Raw genomic sequence first — 16,879 nt, forward strand, 5'->3', positions numbered from 1 at the left:
GCCACCGATTTCTATGGAGACATTCATTTCTTTCTGAAATTATTCCCGGTCACAGCCTAGTATTAAGAAACTAAAGCTCTCAGTGGGGTATGTGCCCTTTGTTTTAATGTGTGGTGTACATCTGCGCCTGGCTGCATCCTGCCGGCCTCTCTCCGCAGCCAGTGCTCTCCCTAATGTAAGAGTGCCCCCATTGCCTTTTTTAGTGCACTGTCATTTACTGCAGAGATAAATCATCCCAATCCAAGTGGCCTTATGTAGGAAGAAACTTTTTTTTTTTTTTTTTAACCTATGGCACTTCCAGTATCCATACTGTAGGTGGACAACTATGGGTTGACATGCATTAGGTCTACATGGTCAAAAGGCAGACAAGTTAATGGTTGATGGGAGTTTTTTCACAATTTTTGGGGACTATGTAAAAACCGGACCGGACTAGACTCCGGACCGCCGGACAGGACATCAAAATCTGCAGTCCGGAGCTTATATGGTCCGGTCCGGGTTGTGTCCTGTTCGGGGGGTGTCCTGTCCGGGGGTCCCTGTGATAGCTATCATCAGGGACATGGGGAAGGGGAGATTACAGCCTCCCCCTGTGGTCCGGACTGTCCGGTTTTTGCTACATGCCCGGACCATACAGGGAGACTTTATTCTACCCCTCCTCCTCTACTTGGTGACAGGTGTCACAGGCAGAACCCCCAGACAGGACACCCCCCGGACCGGACGCTACAAGCTCCAAAATACAGAGTTTGATGTCTGGTCCGGGGGTTTTGTCCTGGTCCGGTTTTTACCCATACCCCAATTTTTGTTGTACTTTTTTAGGTACTTCCTCATTTTTGCGGCCACCGTTTACGCTACGTATTATTTATTTTATAAAATTATAACATATAAATCCACTGCCGGTAGAGTAAATAATAAAAACACAATGGTTATAACATCAGCTCATAATATAAAATCTCTGTCAATTTAATCCACAGGTACTGTAAATTCATAAAGCCAAAAGTGCTAAAGATTTAATTAGAACATGATTATTCGCTTATGCACAAAAAATATTCTGCAATGTTCCATTGATATCCAACTCTATTTATATAACTCAGGAAGCAGGCAGACACTTATTAGGCTTTTAGCATGGGTGTGGGTTGTTAGGTCGACATGGGCAAGGTAGACAGTCAGAAAGGTCGACATGGGTTTTTTCACTGTTTTTTGACCCGAAAGTCGACATGGACACAGTTTGAAGTGCATCGCACCCCCTTGCATCAATTGCTTCGCTCGCAATGCTTCGGGCACGGTGCTTCGCTACGCTCGGCGCACTTTTTTATTCTCCCGCCACGCCCTAGTGGATGGTAGGGCATGAAATACCACCTGTCTGCTCAAAAAAACAGTGAAAAACCCCATGTCGACCTAGTGACCTGTTGACCTAAACCCATGTCGACCTTGCTGCCTGTCGACCTAGTGGTGTCGACCCAATGCTTGTCGACCTAGTTGGTGTTAGGGTTACCACCTAGTCCCTTTAATTCCGGACACATATTAATTACACAGGTTCTGTGGCTGGCTGACTTCAAGACTCCACTTCACCTGATTTTAAACTGCCACAGAACCTGTGTAATTAACATGTGTCCGGAATTAAAGGGACTAGGTGGTAACCCTAGTTGGTGTAGACTTAATGACCGTATCTCTTTAGCATAACATGGATAGAGTCCGTTTGGACAAGCAGGATGTTAATAGTTTAGTGTCACAGCTTCACATGTCCATTCACTCAAAAGTATTAGTTTTTAGTTGATTTAATACAGCAGCAAAAAGGTGGATGGAGTCCAACTGGACACACTATGTTTTAGTGGCTTAGCAGTCCACCGTATAGATGTAAGATGAATAAGCTGATGGTAGGTGCAATACTTAGGCTCCTTATTGATTTCCACCTCTCAGGCAGCGCGTAGTGGTACTTAGCTCACCGGACGCCGGTCCCGGCCGCTGGTGCTTCCAGAAATGCAGCCTTCTTCGGGACTTGCGGCGATGGTGTATGAATGTGTTGCTCTCCTGGGGGGTGGCGGCCGTGGGTGATGATACAGCTCACAATGACGCGTTTCCCCGCCTTCAGTATCGGCAGCGGCTTCCTCATTAAATTGCAAATGAAATTGTAAATTGCATCTACATTTGGATCAGCCGAAAATCCATTATTGCCTCTTGCATGGGAGGCCTGATTTATTTATTGCATGCATCTCCAGCCCACAACGTAAATCTTTTATAGCAGATTTTCCCAATTACCATTGCAGTCCAGATATTGGAGATGTCCATGCTTGAGTTGAGGTGGTTAAATTGAGTGTGGTACTAATGAAGTGGCCTGTGCTAAATCTTGGATATCTGGAACTTGGACTGTGGTGCCGGACTTTGGGAACTCTTCTTTAGCATTTCTCATTTATGAAGCACATACAGGTTGAGTATCCGTTATCCGAAATGCTCGGGGCCATGAGCATTCCAGAGAAGGGATTTTTCCGTTTTTTTACATACTATGCCATGGATGTCCTCCTGCATCCATGGCAGGCCTTCAGCTTCATCTCCGGCGTCTCCAGCGGTCCCAGGAGTGCATTGTGCCGGTGATGTCACTGGCGCGCCTGGGATCTCGTGTAATGCACTCCTTGGACCGCTGGAGATGCCATAGATGAAGCTGAAGGCCTGCCATGGATGCCAGAGGACTAAGTAAGTATAAAAAAGGGTTTGGGGGGGTAAGAATTTTTTTTTTAACTATTCCAAAAAAAACCCACGGTTTTTGGAATAATTTGGATAATGGATATGCGGATACCGGATACTCAACCTGTAGTTCTATAGCAAATTTGCAGACACTCGGGTGAATTTACTAAGAAGGGAGTTCTGTTGAAGATGGAATGTTGCCCATAGCAACCAATCTATGGGAATTCCGGAAGATAATATAATATGATTGGTTATTATGGACAACATTCCATCTTCAATAGAACTGTAACCATCGTAAATTTACCCCACGGTTTCCATTCCTTGAATCTGTCCGAAGAAAAACAAACCCCTGTGTGTTCCGTCTATGACTTCAAGAAGAATTGTACTCCTGTGAATGTAGTGTTCATTCTAGCACCCGCCACCTTTGAAAACCCATGCAGTTCCTCTTCCCTGCCTGAGGTGTCGCTGTCTGCTCTAGTGCTTCTAGCACAGTGGTCTGTATATCAGCACTGATATGCAAACCAGACCTGTGCTAGAAGCACTACAGCAGATAGCGACAGCCCAGGCATGGGTTTTCAAAGATGGCGGGTGCTAGAATGAACACTAGTGAATGGGATCCATATGACAGTGGGTCGACATGCATTAAGTCAGTATGTGAGGTGTGGAAGGTTCTTCGGGATGGATGGGTTTAGGTGGTTGAGATGGGAATAGTCAACACAAGTTTTTTTTTTTTTAAATTACATTCCACATGGATTAAGATTGGGAATAGTAGCATTGCTTGAGGCTTATTGAGCAAAGTGTCACACTAATTGGGGCCACATGGACACCTTTCGCTCATCACCCATGTCATCCTTTTGTTCACGTTGTCCTTTGCATGTGTCTGCCTTCTACCCTACTGACCATGTGGACCTCTTGCCTGTGTCAACCAAATGATCCTCATCTGAATGCTGATATAACCCCGAACAATACCCACAAAGGCGGAGAGTCTTTTTTTTTTTTTTATAATACTGCCAGAGCAATAAACATCTTGCCTCCAAGACAACTGTAACTCTATTCTGCCACTAACACTGGAGTGCTCAAACCCATTCTCCACCTGTTCGGGGTTGAGCCTAGTGTCTCCTAACTACACCCTCTGCCAGCCACTGCGCAGGTGCTGGTCCATAGTGAGGGACGAGTGGGAACTAGATGTTACCAATCAGGAGGTATAGCTGCAGCGTTCTTATGTATATGCAGCAGCAGCAGCAGTTGTTCCAGGGGACATTTGAAGGAGCCTGGTGATGGCATTAAGTTACCCCCCCCCCCCCACTGTGCAGTGGGTGGAGGCAGTAACAGTCAGTTACTAATGGAAAGAGGGAAATCCCTATTGACCCTGGTGCAGTGGGATCAAATATGTCTGTAACCCTAGTACCTTAACATAAACCAATAAACCAACCCCTAATTCTCTAACCCCTAACTTTAAAGGGCAGACTGGATGGGCCATATGGTTTTTATCTGCCATCAAATTCTATTGATACGTAAAATATACCATGCTCACTGATTAGGCGTTCGATTGAACTCTGCGTCTATGAATTAGGCACATAATGTAACTGGGGTGGTGGGAGATAACAAGTTATCACAGGGTGGGAGGCGGAGAAAATGGGCTGCTTTATCAAAGCTGCTGTGTACTGGAAAACGGGTTGTCAGACCCGTAAGAGGTGAACAAAGCAAAAAAAAGGGTGTACACTGCGCTGATACTGTAAGTATAAATGACAGTTTGAATAATAGGTGGGTGCCAATATTAATCAGGTTAAAAGATAGGTTTATTACACAATAAAAAGATATATGATCAATAAAAATAGGTAAAATATTGGTAACAACAATGGATGGCAGTGTAATACTTAAGTGTATTAAGCTTCTGGGAGGGAATGAATAAAAAGATCAGTCCATACGGTACCGTATTTCTTTATGATGTAAAAAATGAGATCTTGAAAAAGCCTCTTTCACTGGTGAAACGCATTAGTGGAGGAGAGGGAATCCAAGCATTTGGAGAAATTACCTTGAGACCGAACCAGTCTATTTCCTACTGCTTTATAGTCCTTCCCTAAGACTCTGAAGGATTGGTCCTTAGTCCAACCAAGCGGACTTCCTACTATCTGGCAGGGGAGCGTTACCCCACAAACTAAAAACCATCCATATCAGGAACAGGACCCCCCATACAAAGGGAATACAAAAAGGACACCACAGAAGGCATCCTAGGAACGGATCTTGTTTTTTACTTCATAAAGAAATACGGTACCGTATGGACTGATCTTTTTATTCATTCCCTCCCAGAAGCTTCATACACTTAAGTATTATACTGCCATATCAGCGCAGTGTACACCCTTTTTTTTGCTTTGTTCACATAATGTAACTGTAATTCAAAAATAGAAAACAGGACTTTAATTTTTTTTTAAACACCAGAGAGAAAAATCTTGGTATAAATGCTACATTCCTTGGATGCATATGTTTAAAATAGAACATAAAAGTAGTTAATACTACAATTCAGCACTATGGGGGTTATTCTGGTTCACTCCTTCGGGCAAATTCCTTCTCAAATGGACAAAACCATGTTCACTGCTGGTGGGGTAGATGTTAGTTGTACACTTTTCTGCAAATTCCGGCGGCCCTTGCTGCGATGATTCACACACGTGAATTTAATGTATTTAATAACATCGATCCCTATATGTTATTGTAAAATTATGTGGGCAATACGAATGGTATAATGGATAGCATTACTGCCTCACAGCACTGAGGTCATGGGTTTGATTCCCACCATGGCCCTAACTGTGCAGAGTTTGTATATTCTCCCCGTACTTGCGTGGGTTTCCTCCGGGTACTCCGGTTTCCTCCCACATGCCAAATATATACTGGTAGGTCAATTGGCTTCCAACAAGATTAACCCTTGAATGTCTGTGTGCATGTACATGTGGTAGGAAATATAGATTGTAAGCTCCACTGGTGCAGGAACTGATGTGAATGTTCAAATATTCTGCAAATGTTGTTTTACAGATTACTCCCTTACTGACTTCCAGCCTGTACACATTTCACAACAATGAAGGTTTTCTGTGGGAGGGTTAACCCCACAACTGGGGCCGTGGACTGGGTGGAGGAGGATGAGAATTACGATTATCACCAAGAGATTGCCAGGTAAGTGCTTGAGAAAGTGAAGCAGGAAAAGTTTTGTCATTGGTTTTTGAAATACACTCTTGCTAAAATGAAATTATTACACTGTATATATAATGGCCCTGATTCTGGTTCACTCGCAAAAAGCAAATTCTCTCTCTAATGGCCAAAACCATGTGCACTGCAGGGGGGGCTGATGTCTGATATCTGTATTGCAGTGTAAAAAATAAAGCAGCCAGTATTTACTCTGCACAGAAACAAAATAACTCACCCAAATCTCTCTGCACGTGTTACATCTGCCCCACCTGCAGTGCACATCGTTTTGTCCATTAGAGAGAGACTTTGCTAACTGAGGGACAGCTAGAGACGTGTACACATTTAGTACATTTGGCATGTAACTTTTATGAAGTGACTTCACATTCGTAACCACGTTTTTATTTTTTTTCCTTCTGCCTTCCGTAACAATTTCTTCCAGATCTTCCTATGCTGATATGTTACATGACAAGGACCGTGTAAGTAAAAAAATATAATAATTATATACATAATCACATTTAAATCAAAATAAAAAATATCACATTTATGTAAGTTCTTTTTTATTTCTGAAAATTGTGCTAGGAATACTGATTGGCCCCCATTCATTATGTATTCAACTTGCCCTGAGTGGATCCCAGGCTACCAGAGCCAATCAGTACTGCTTTCCTTACTACTGGCATTTATGCTGCGCTAATTAGTAGCAGCGGAAATGATAAACCGCTAGGTTTAATCTTGAATTGTTGCTACGCATGCGTGAACTGGGTTGAAGGAACCTAGACGGGTCCTTTGCATCTCTGACCTTCTCGCCATAGGAAGGTTCGAGGCTCCAGTAACGTTTGCTGGTGTAGGTGCCCTGTACTATAATGGGGATGGGTGACCGTTACTGGTCCTCATTCTGGTAGACCCGCAAAGCTGCGGAATTTGCATCTGCGGGTCATATAAACGCTGCCCTCGCACATTGATTTCCCTGCACACATGCAAATGGATGTTCAGCATCCATTCGCAGCCTTGCGTGGGGCGGCACCCCCCCCCCCCCGCATCAAGGCTGCAGTAGCATGGGAACGCACAGCGTTTTCATGGGGACGCCCATGAATTGCTGGGCATTCCCATGGTGCAACCCCTCGCTACCGCCCCCAGTCCTGCTAGGTGCGAACGGTCTGATGAATAAGCAAGGTTTGTCCTGCCCCAGCAAAACCCACCACAGATCATAGGAAGCCGCGCCCCCCTCACCTCCGCTCTGGCGTTCGGGGACGTTATGCAGGCTCGGGAGGACTCGGGTGCCTGAACTCTCCCGAGTCCCCCCGAGCTGCCCCGAACATCCCCGAGCCTGCCGTCTACGTCACTACAGTATGGTGATTGGCGGCTGGCGGCGGAGGAGCTCCGGCGTATGACCAACAGGAGGGGTGACGGAGGGGGGGACCCCTAAAGGTAGTGCACCAGTGGTGCTCCGATGGAGGCACCACTGGCGCGCACCTACTACATAGTGGTATGTACCACTCAAGTGGTTAATATATGTTTTAGTAATCAAGCATATCCTGTGTTCCTTGGTGTAATTGTTGCCATTTTTCTTTGCCTCTGCAGAATGAGAAGTATTACCAGGGTATCCGTGCAGCTGTGAAGAGGGTCAAACAAAAAGGGGCTGAGGCCATTGTTTTAGACATTGGAACAGGGACTGGGCTCCTGTCTATGATGGCTGTCACAGCCGGTGCGGACTATTGCTATGCCATTGAGGTGATCGTACTTCCTTATTGATATATTTTAACATTACTGGAATTGTTTTTTTTTTGTTTTTTTTTACAGTGTGTTTTGTTTTATCTGTCTTGGGAACGGACTTCCCATTTGCCAGCTTGTGTCACATGGTCATTGCGAGTGATGGGTGGAGATATTCAAGGTCATTCGCAATCCTGGCAAATTACTTATTTGTATGTTGTTATTTTGCCAGGTTTTCAAGCCGATGGCAGATGCAGCAGTAAGAATAGTGCAGGCCAATGGCTTCAGTGACAAGATCAAAGTAATTAACAAGCATTCAACCGAGGTGACAGTGGGACCAGGTGAGACCATGGCAGATATTTCATCTCAGGCATTTAAAGGACCACTAAACTCAATACATTTTAATTTTTTATATGAACCCTGGCAAGTGTAACCTCTCCACTCTTTGGTCAGCTGAAACTCCTCCCACACAGTGCAGTGTCCAAATAGGATCTCGTGCCGTAAAAAAAAAATGAAAATGTAACTCAAGTTTCTGTTACTGTACGTCACCCACCCTGCCCCTCCGTATGATTGAGTCAATACACCCAGTGCATTTCTGCATAGCAAGTTCACTAAGCTGTCAGTCACCTTGTGCCTGCTGAGTTACGCTGGGTACACACTATGCAATTTTGCATCATGCATATTGTCTAATGTGTGTGCACTATATCGTTAACAATGTGCGCTCCCGTGGGTCGTTAATGACCCCCTGTCATCTGAACATGCCGTCAAATTTGACTACATCATCAATGATTGCATGTTCAGTAAGGGGTCGGGTGACGTCACTGGTTGCTTTTCCCATGCAGCTCACAAATACTGGGCAGCTTTGTTTTTACACTGCAATTTAGATTTCAGCTGAGACACGCCCCCCCAAATATAAATCTCTCTGCACATTTCACATGTCCGAACCAGACCCATATTGTGGTGACACCCAGGCAGCGTAACACAAACATGTGTCCTGGTGTCATCCACCAAAGCCATTTTGTGAACTTAACCAACATTCGTGAGAATACATTTGTGTCTCGGGACTTCCAGTGATGTCACTGCTTCTTCATTGTATTCTTATGAATCTTGGTAAATCCCTCAGAATGTTCTACTGGAAAAGAATAGATTCAATTGTTGTACATCCCCTATTTACTCTGTACAATTCCCATGAGCCTCTTGTAAATCCTGTTTGGCTGCTAGACCTCAGATCTCTATTGCCGTGAAATGGGAAGCTGTTGTACGATGGTTCTTCTCTTGCAGGCGGAGACATGATGCAACGAGCCAACATACTAATCACGGAGCTCTTTGATACTGAGCTTATTGGAGAGGGCGCCCTTCCTAGTTATGAACATGCTCAGCACAATCTTATGCAGGTAGGCCTGGTCTCACCGTGCATTCTGCAGCCCCAACTCCGTCATCGTAGCTCTTGCTGTAATAGAACGTGAACAGTGGAGTTGGCACTTTACTTTAGGTGCCTCTGGAGTCGGCATGTCGGCTGGTGCTATTACGCAGCCTTTATTGTACATTAGATATGTTTTGTCTTTTTTCTGTAGTATTTTATTTGTTGACAGGTCTTTGTGCGCTGTATGAGTACTGTGACCGCAAGGAGCTGTTCAGGTTGTAGCAGGGTAATGGGGACTTTCCAGAGCACTCTCACTGGGGGCGGGATGTATTAATATACATCGCCGCCCAGCCGTCGCAATGCTGCCGCATATGTACTAACATACTGTATGCGGCTAGCATCGGGGTGCGGTGACGCAAATCCCGGCGGCTGTCAGTGTCCCCGGCGTCTCCTTCTCCCCCTGCTGCCCGATGTCCTCCCGGCTGTGACATATGCTGGTGGTGGAGGAGATCGGTGGCGGACGGGAGGGGTGGGGGGGGGGGCGTGGACAGCGGACAGCAGGCGGCGATAGAAGCTTCTATAGGGTATCACCACCCAGAGGTGCTTCCCTTAGAGGGAATACACACCACACGGGCAGCTCATGCTTAGAGCAGTGGTTCTCAACCTCCGGTCCTCAGGGACCCCCCAACGGTGCACGTTTTGCAGGTCTCCTCACACAATCACAGGTGAAATAATTAGCTCCACCTGTGATCTTTTAAAATGTGCCAGTGAGTAATTAGTGCACCTGTGTATCTGCGAGATGACCTGGAAAACGTGTACCGTTGGGGGTCCCTGAAGACTGAGGTTGAGAACCACTGGCTTAGAGCATACCAAGTATTTTCCCCAGAAGGGGTGGGAGTAGCACCTGAAGTAGAGATAGTACAGCCATGGCGCTTCCCCTTGATATTGCTGCAGGAAAGCTGAGGGGTTTACTTACTAAAATGGACGTTCTATTGAAGGTTGGATGTTGCTATGGCAACCTATCAGATTATATCTATTCTCTTCTAGAAGGTGCTAAATAAATAAGTCGATTTGATTGGTTTCCCTTAGCAACATCCTATCTTGAATAGAATTGTTATCTTAGAACATATACCCCTCACTATCTGTATTTTGTTATTGCTTATTATTGCCTCTGCTGTTCTGGGTAATTGTGCAGTTGCTCAGTGACCTTTTTATTAATCGGTGAATTTGTTCCACCTTTGGGGGATATTGAATTCCGGCGGATATTTCCGATCCTCGGAAACGTCGTCCATTTTTCTGCGTAGAATAGATCGAATTTGCATTTAATCTGTTGAATTTACAATGTGAATCCACGTCTTTATCCGTGGAAACGGACACCAAGTTTACGGACTATAATGGACGAAGCCAAAGTAGTCAAAGTAAAAAGCATTGCTGCGGCTTTGTTTTTCCATTGGGCCCAGAGTAGGGCCCTGTATGGGGATTGTCGGGTGAAGTGTCACTTCTGATATTGCAGAGCCAGCGTGGGCTGTAGCTTATTGGTCAGTCTCTGACCTTATTATGGTTCACACACAGCGATGCGAACTTTCACAGCGCTGATTGTGATTTTAAGCCCGCCACCCCCCTCGCACGCTGAATTTGCCCGCATGGCTTTAAATGGATGGATGGATGGCAGCAGTGCGGCCTGCGCCATGTGATTAAGTCATAGCTTATGCTGCGCAGGCCGCACTGCTGCACTGCCGAAGCCGCCGGAACCCTCTCGCAGCCCGCTCCTGGCTCCACTTCAAAAGCTCAGCCGCCCGGCACCTGACCTACCCACTGCCTCCACCTGACCCACCCACTGCCTCCACCTGCTCCCCCCCCAAGTAAGTTAATATGGGGATGTTTTCTTTTAGGGAATCCCTACTTGTGAAAGGTGCTATCAGAGCTTCAATTATGAACACTCTTCCATTCCAAGCCTAAGCAATGAACAACGTCCTTTATTTTGTTCTCACCCCCTCAGGAGCATTGGGAGGCCATTCCTCATAGAGCCACGGTTTACGCTCAGTTGGTTGAGTCTCGCAGGCTATGGAGTTGGAATAAGCTGTTCCCATTAGAGCTGGACTCCAGGACCATCCAGCCTCCACCTGAAATGCAGAGTTGCCCAGGAGCCCCCTCCGTTTGTGACGTCCAGCTGAGCCAGCTCAACCCAGGAGACGCCAGACTACTCAGTGACATCATGGTCATCTTCAGGTGAGGAAGCAGATCTTACTCATTGCAACGTTTGTTGTAAGGGCATCTTCTTCTGTTCCTGATCCATTTATAAGGATATTAGGTCAATCACATAAGTGATACTTATGTTTTTGTTGTCTACAATACACTATATTTAACTTTGTTCTTGGTTATTTTTTTTTTCTTTATTTTTTTTTTCTTTACTTTTTCTAGAAGTAAAATTCTGTATTAAGAGAATTAGAGAAATTGCTTATCGATAACATTAATATTGCGATTTAAGGGGGTTATTCAGATCTGAACGATAGGCTACGAATTCACAGCCCAGCCAATTACGAATCACTCTGCATGCGATGCGTGAGGCCAACCATCGATAAAATTCATTGTCTTGTTTTTAATCGCAAGCCGAGTGTCCAAAAAAATGCAGGCGTGCCCAGGTGTTTTCAGGGAGGTCATGTGACGTCTACTCCTTCCTCGATCAGCCTGTTTCTATTGCAGCGGCCGAGTAAGTCCTGGGTTACACACAGACCGCACACACTGGGGTAATAATTTCACAGCCTTACACATTGCAGGATTACATTCTGGTGGGGCGGCGGCTGTCTGATTGCAGGGCTATGTAATTCAGGTCTGAATAACCCCCTAATTCCGCTTTCAGACAGTGGCAGCTGAAAAACCCTTTATTTAGCGGCAATTACCCGGGTTTTGAAGCGCCGGGTTATTCAGCCGCTGATGTCAGACCCTTCTTCACACAGGAGAAGAAATCTCCTATCCAATATTTAGACCTGGAGATTTGCTCTATTACACAGGGTTTTCCCCTGTGTGAAAGGGTCGATCCGGATCTTAAATTCCAGGTCCCCGACCCTGTTTTTTTGCAGGATCGGAGACCCGGAGTTTAAGATCCAGATCGACCCTTTCACATAGAAAAAGGATTTGATGTATTTCATGAAATTCCCGGGTGGAACTGGTTCGCCAGGGAATTTCATTTTCTGTGTGAAAGGAGAATACATGTCATGTCAAATGCTCATACTTTCCTATCTATCTATCTATCTATCTATCTATCTATCTATCTATCTATCTATCTATACATAGAATGTGACGGCAGATAAGAACCACTTGGCCCATCTAGTCTGCCTCTTTTTTTAAACATGTTACCTCAAACCATATTTGCTCCTTATTTTTTTGTAAGGATATCAATATGCCTATCCCAAGCATGTTTACATTGTTCTACTGTATTTGCCTCTACCACCTCTGTTGGGAGGCTATTCCACTTATCTACTACTCTTTCTGTGAAGTAATTCTTCCTCGCATTTCCCCTGAATCTTCCTTCCTCTAGAGTCAGTGCATGTCCTCGTGTTCTGTTGCTCCTCTTCCTGTGAAAAATGTCTCCCACCTGTACCTTGTTAAAGCCCATTAAAACCCTTGATATATTTGAAAGTTTCTACCATGTCCCCCTTTCCCTTCTCTGCTCTAAAGTATACATATTAAGATATTTTAGTCTTTCCTGGTATGTTTTGTGATGTAGGCCATGCACCATTTTAGTTGCCCTTCTTTGTACCTATACAGTGTCATTATTACTTTCTTTCTACTGCTGATACCTCTCCCTATGCAACCAAGCATCTGACTTGCCTTCTTCATTGCTTTGTTACATTGCCTACCTGCTTTTAAGTCCCCTGAAATAGTGACACCTAGATCCCTCTCTTCCTCAGAAGTTTCCATTATAGTGCCATTTACAGACATTCCTCACTTAACGACCGGGTTCCGTTCCTACGACCCGGTCGTTAAGCGAATTGGTCGTTAAACGAGCCTATATAAAACCCATTATAACAAGTAAAGGGGGTAAATAAAGAAATACCTGTACTGTACACTTCTAAATACTGTAAGGAAATACTGTACACTTCTAAATAAAGAAATAAAGAAGACTGATACTTGTTTTACTTTGCATAACTTCTTTTACTTTGCATTTTTTTTTTTTTGCAAACAGTGCTGTATGCACTTTTTAAAACATAACTTGCTTTACTGTACTTTGATTGTAAGCTTTTTTAACATTAATTTGTTTAATTTGCATGTTTTATTTTGCAAGTTGTTTTACTTTCCATAACATAACTTGCTTTAATTTGCATGCTTTTTTAGTTCACATAACTTGCATAGAGAAAATACTGTAAATGAAAACAAAGGGAAAACACATAAAGAAAAATCAGACTACAGTACAATAGCATCACCATTGGAGTCATCAGCAGGGTTACCCGCAGTTGTTGAGGGCCCAGGTAGGGGAGAAGATGGCAAGGAAATTGCAGAACTTGTAGGGGGAGTGCTACTGGGTGTAGCTTTTGAGAAGAATCCCGTCAGCGTGGTCTGCTTTTTCTTTGCCTTCTTTTCTTCATAAATTTCACGGTAGCATTGTAAAAGTTCGTTCATTTGGCGTTCCACTTTCGTGAACCTTTCAATATTAGGGTCCATACTCTCAAGCTGTAACATAGCTGCATTCACTTTAGAGAACACACCAGCTAACCCCTTTATAGTGAACTTCTTTTCTTCTACTTCTGCTCTTTCCTCTTCTTCTCCTTCTTTCTCTTCCAAGTGCTGCTGTGCTTCCAATTCTATTAGATCTTCGTTTGTTAACTCTCCCTCAACATATTCCACTAATTCTTCAATATCTTCCACTTCCACATCTAAATTAAGCTTGTTAGCCAGCTCCACAGTGTTTTGATTTATTACATCGACAAGCTCATCTGTGTCCAACTCTTCGTCATTATTCATGAAAGATTTTAGACATTTCTTCCATATTCCTTGCATACAATTTTCTGTCACTTCTTTCCAAGCTGTTTCAATGTTCTTTATGCAGTCTAAAATGTTGTAGGCCTTCCAAAACTCACGAAGGGTTACTTCATCATTTTCTGTTGCTGATACAAGTTTGGAAAAAGTGGTGCGCAAATAGTATGCCTTAAACGTGGCTGTAGCCCCTTGGTCCATTGGCTGTAGGATAGCAGTTGTGTTTTTAGGCAGAAACATAACCTTTACATTTGGGTTTACATCATCAAGATGTTGAGGGTGTCCTGGGCAATTATCAAGCAGGAGGACAATATGAAAGGGAACACCCTTCTGCAGACAATATTGCTTGACCTGGGGTATGAAGCAGTTGATGAACCAATCTTCAAATAAAGCTTGTGTCATCCATGCCTTGCTGTTTGCACGGTAGTAAACGGGCAGCATGTGCTTGCTAATCTGCTTCAATGCACGTGGGTTCAGGGAGCGATAGATGAGCAAAGGCTTTAATTTGAAACCAGCGGCATTTCCTCCCAACAGTAAAGTGACTCTGTCCTTAAAAGCCTTGAAGCCAGGCATTGTTTTAGCTTCTGTGTGTATGTAGGACCTTTCAGGCATTTTTTTCCAAAAAAGGCCAGTTTCATCCACATTAAAGATTTGTTCTGGACAGTAGCTGCTGGCCTTGATGAATTCATCAAATTCATCCACAAATTTTTCTGCTGCTTCTACATCAGCACTTGCAGCCTCACCACTGATGCTGCGATTATGCAGGTTGAATCTGCGACGGAACCTTTGAAACCATCCATTGCTTGCTGTAAATGCACCTGTTGTTTCTTCCCCTTCACGTACCTTCAAAGTCTGGAAGATACTGCGTGCCTTTGCTTGAATGATTGAAAGGCTCAGTGGCATTCTTTTTTGTATGTGGTCATCAAACCAGATTGCCAGTAATTTCTCCATTTCATGAATGAGGCCTTTCCGCTGCCTAGTTATTATGGCTTTATAGCCTGTTGATGCTTTCACAGCCTCCTTCACTCTATCCTTATCCTTCAAAATTGTTGAAATGGTTGAATGTGCCAGCTCCAACTCACTTGCAATCTCTTTCACCTTCTTTCCAGCTTCATGATCATTTATGATCTTCATTTTCAGCTGAAGATCAATAGCCCTCCTTTTCTTGCCACTTTCACCTGTCATATTCTTCCTCTTCTCTGCCATGTCAAAATTACGCTGAGACGCTGCACGTACTGTACGCCGCGGGTCGCTAAACAGTCTGGGCGGGTCGTAACTGCGAGTGGGTAGGCGCGCGGGTCGTAAACCGAGTGGGCAGGGTCGTAAGTCCGAGGAGTCGCAGCGCGGACGCTAAAAGAAAAACGGGTCGTAAGTCCGGGCGGTCGGTAAACAGGTAGGTCGTTAAGTGAGGAATGTCTGTATACTATATTTAGTTTTTGGATTTTTGAGACCCAAGTGCATGATTTTGCATTTTTTGGCATTAAACTGTAGTTGCCATGCTCTTGACCATTCCTCTAATCTACCTAGACCAGATGTGTCCAAACTTTTTGCGACAAGGGCCAGATTTGGTGAAGTGTAAATGTGTGGTGGCCGATCATTCAGCCTGACATTCTTTGAATCATTAATCACATCAGAATGGTCCCCCACTCTGCCCCCATTCACTCTATGTCCCCCAGCCTGACCCTTCACTGTATTTCCCCAAGCCTGCCCCCATTCACTGTATGTCCCCCAGCCTGCCCCTCCTTCACTGTATGTCCCCCATTCACTGGTATGTTCCCCACTCTGCCCCCATTCACTCTGTCCCCCATTCACTCTATGTCCCCCAGCCTGACCCTTCACTGTATTTCCCCAAGCCTGCCCCCATTCACTGTATGTCCCCCAGCCTGCCCCTCCTTCACTGTATGTCCCCCATTCACTGGTATGTTCCCCACTCTGCCCCCATTCACTCTGTCCCCCATTCACTCTATGTCCCCCAGCCTGACCCTTCACTGTATTTCCTCCATCACTGCCTCCATTCACTGTATGTCCCCCACTCTGCCCCCTTCACATTATATTCCCCTGTCTTACCATCCTTCTCCGTATGTCCCCCAGCCTGCTCCTCCTTCACTGTATGTCCACCATTCACTGTATATTCCCCACTCTGCACCCATTCACTCTGTCCCACAGCCTGCCCCCCCTTATCTGAATGTCCATCACTGCCTCCATTCATTGTATGTCCCCCACTCTGCCCCCTTCACATTATATTCCCCTGTCTGACCATCCTTCTCCGTATGTCCCCCAGCCTGCTCCTCCTTCACTGTATGTCCACCATTCACTTTATATTCCCCACTCTGCACCCATTCACTCTGTCCCCAGCCTGCCCCCCCTTCTCTGAATGTCCATCACTGCCTCCATTCACTGTATGTCCCCAAGCCTGACCCTCCTTCACTGTATGACTCCCATTCACTGTATGACCCCCATTCACTATGTACCCCACTTGGCCGGCACCTCCTCACTGCTGAAGACAGCAAGTTAAAGGCATGTTCGCCGGGACCCCTCTTTATTGCCGTGTGCTGTGAATCCTTCATCTTATGTTCGCCCGCTTCCGGCTGGAGGGTGCGGGCCACTTGAAATTACGGCATGGGCCGCAATTGACCCCCGGGCCGCACTTTGGACATGCCTGACCTAGACCGTCAATCATTTGTTTTACCCCTCCTGGTGTGTCTACCCTGTTGCATACCTTTGCGTACATATCTATCTATCTATCAATCATTATTTCTCTTGTTCCTTCCCTCAGAGTGGATTTCAGCCAGCAGGTCAGCAGTTCTGCAGCCTCTCATCCTGTCAACTTTACATCTATCGCTAGTGGAGCAGCCCAAGTGGTCCTGTCATGGTGGGATATTGACATGGACCCTGAAGGGACGATTAATTGCAGCATGAAGCCGAGCTGGCTGTATCCCATCCATCATCCGGTTCCGGTAAGGAATAGTGCTTCTCATGCGC

At 45.2% G+C, this 16,879-nt stretch overlaps 1 protein-coding gene across 2 annotated transcripts in view; it reads left to right on the top strand.

Moving 5' to 3' along the window:
- PRMT7 (protein arginine methyltransferase 7) overlaps positions 1 to 16,879 on the top strand; it is a 41,336-nt gene that overhangs the window by 130 nt on the left and 24,327 nt on the right. The window contains exons 1-8 of one of the 2 annotated variants that reach the window (XM_083163915.1): positions 69 to 87; positions 5,704 to 5,841; positions 6,293 to 6,329; positions 7,432 to 7,581; positions 7,793 to 7,901; positions 8,842 to 8,954; positions 10,923 to 11,152; positions 16,674 to 16,854. In XM_083163915.1, the coding sequence (XP_083020041.1) occupies positions 5,747 to 5,841; positions 6,293 to 6,329; positions 7,432 to 7,581; positions 7,793 to 7,901; positions 8,842 to 8,954; positions 10,923 to 11,152; positions 16,674 to 16,854 (915 nt within the window). In that variant the 5' untranslated portion in view covers positions 69 to 87; positions 5,704 to 5,746. Of the gene's footprint in view, positions 1 to 68; positions 88 to 5,703; positions 5,842 to 6,292; positions 6,330 to 7,431; positions 7,582 to 7,792; positions 7,902 to 8,841; positions 8,955 to 10,922; positions 11,153 to 16,673; positions 16,855 to 16,879 lie in introns of those variants that run through there. The other variant, XM_083163914.1, reaches the window with a different exon arrangement.

Source organism: Crinia signifera, chromosome 11 (genome assembly GCF_055691185.1).
Source record: "Crinia signifera chromosome 11, ASM5569118v1, whole genome shotgun sequence".
Classification (NCBI taxonomy): Eukaryota; Metazoa; Chordata; class Amphibia; order Anura; family Myobatrachidae; genus Crinia; species Crinia signifera.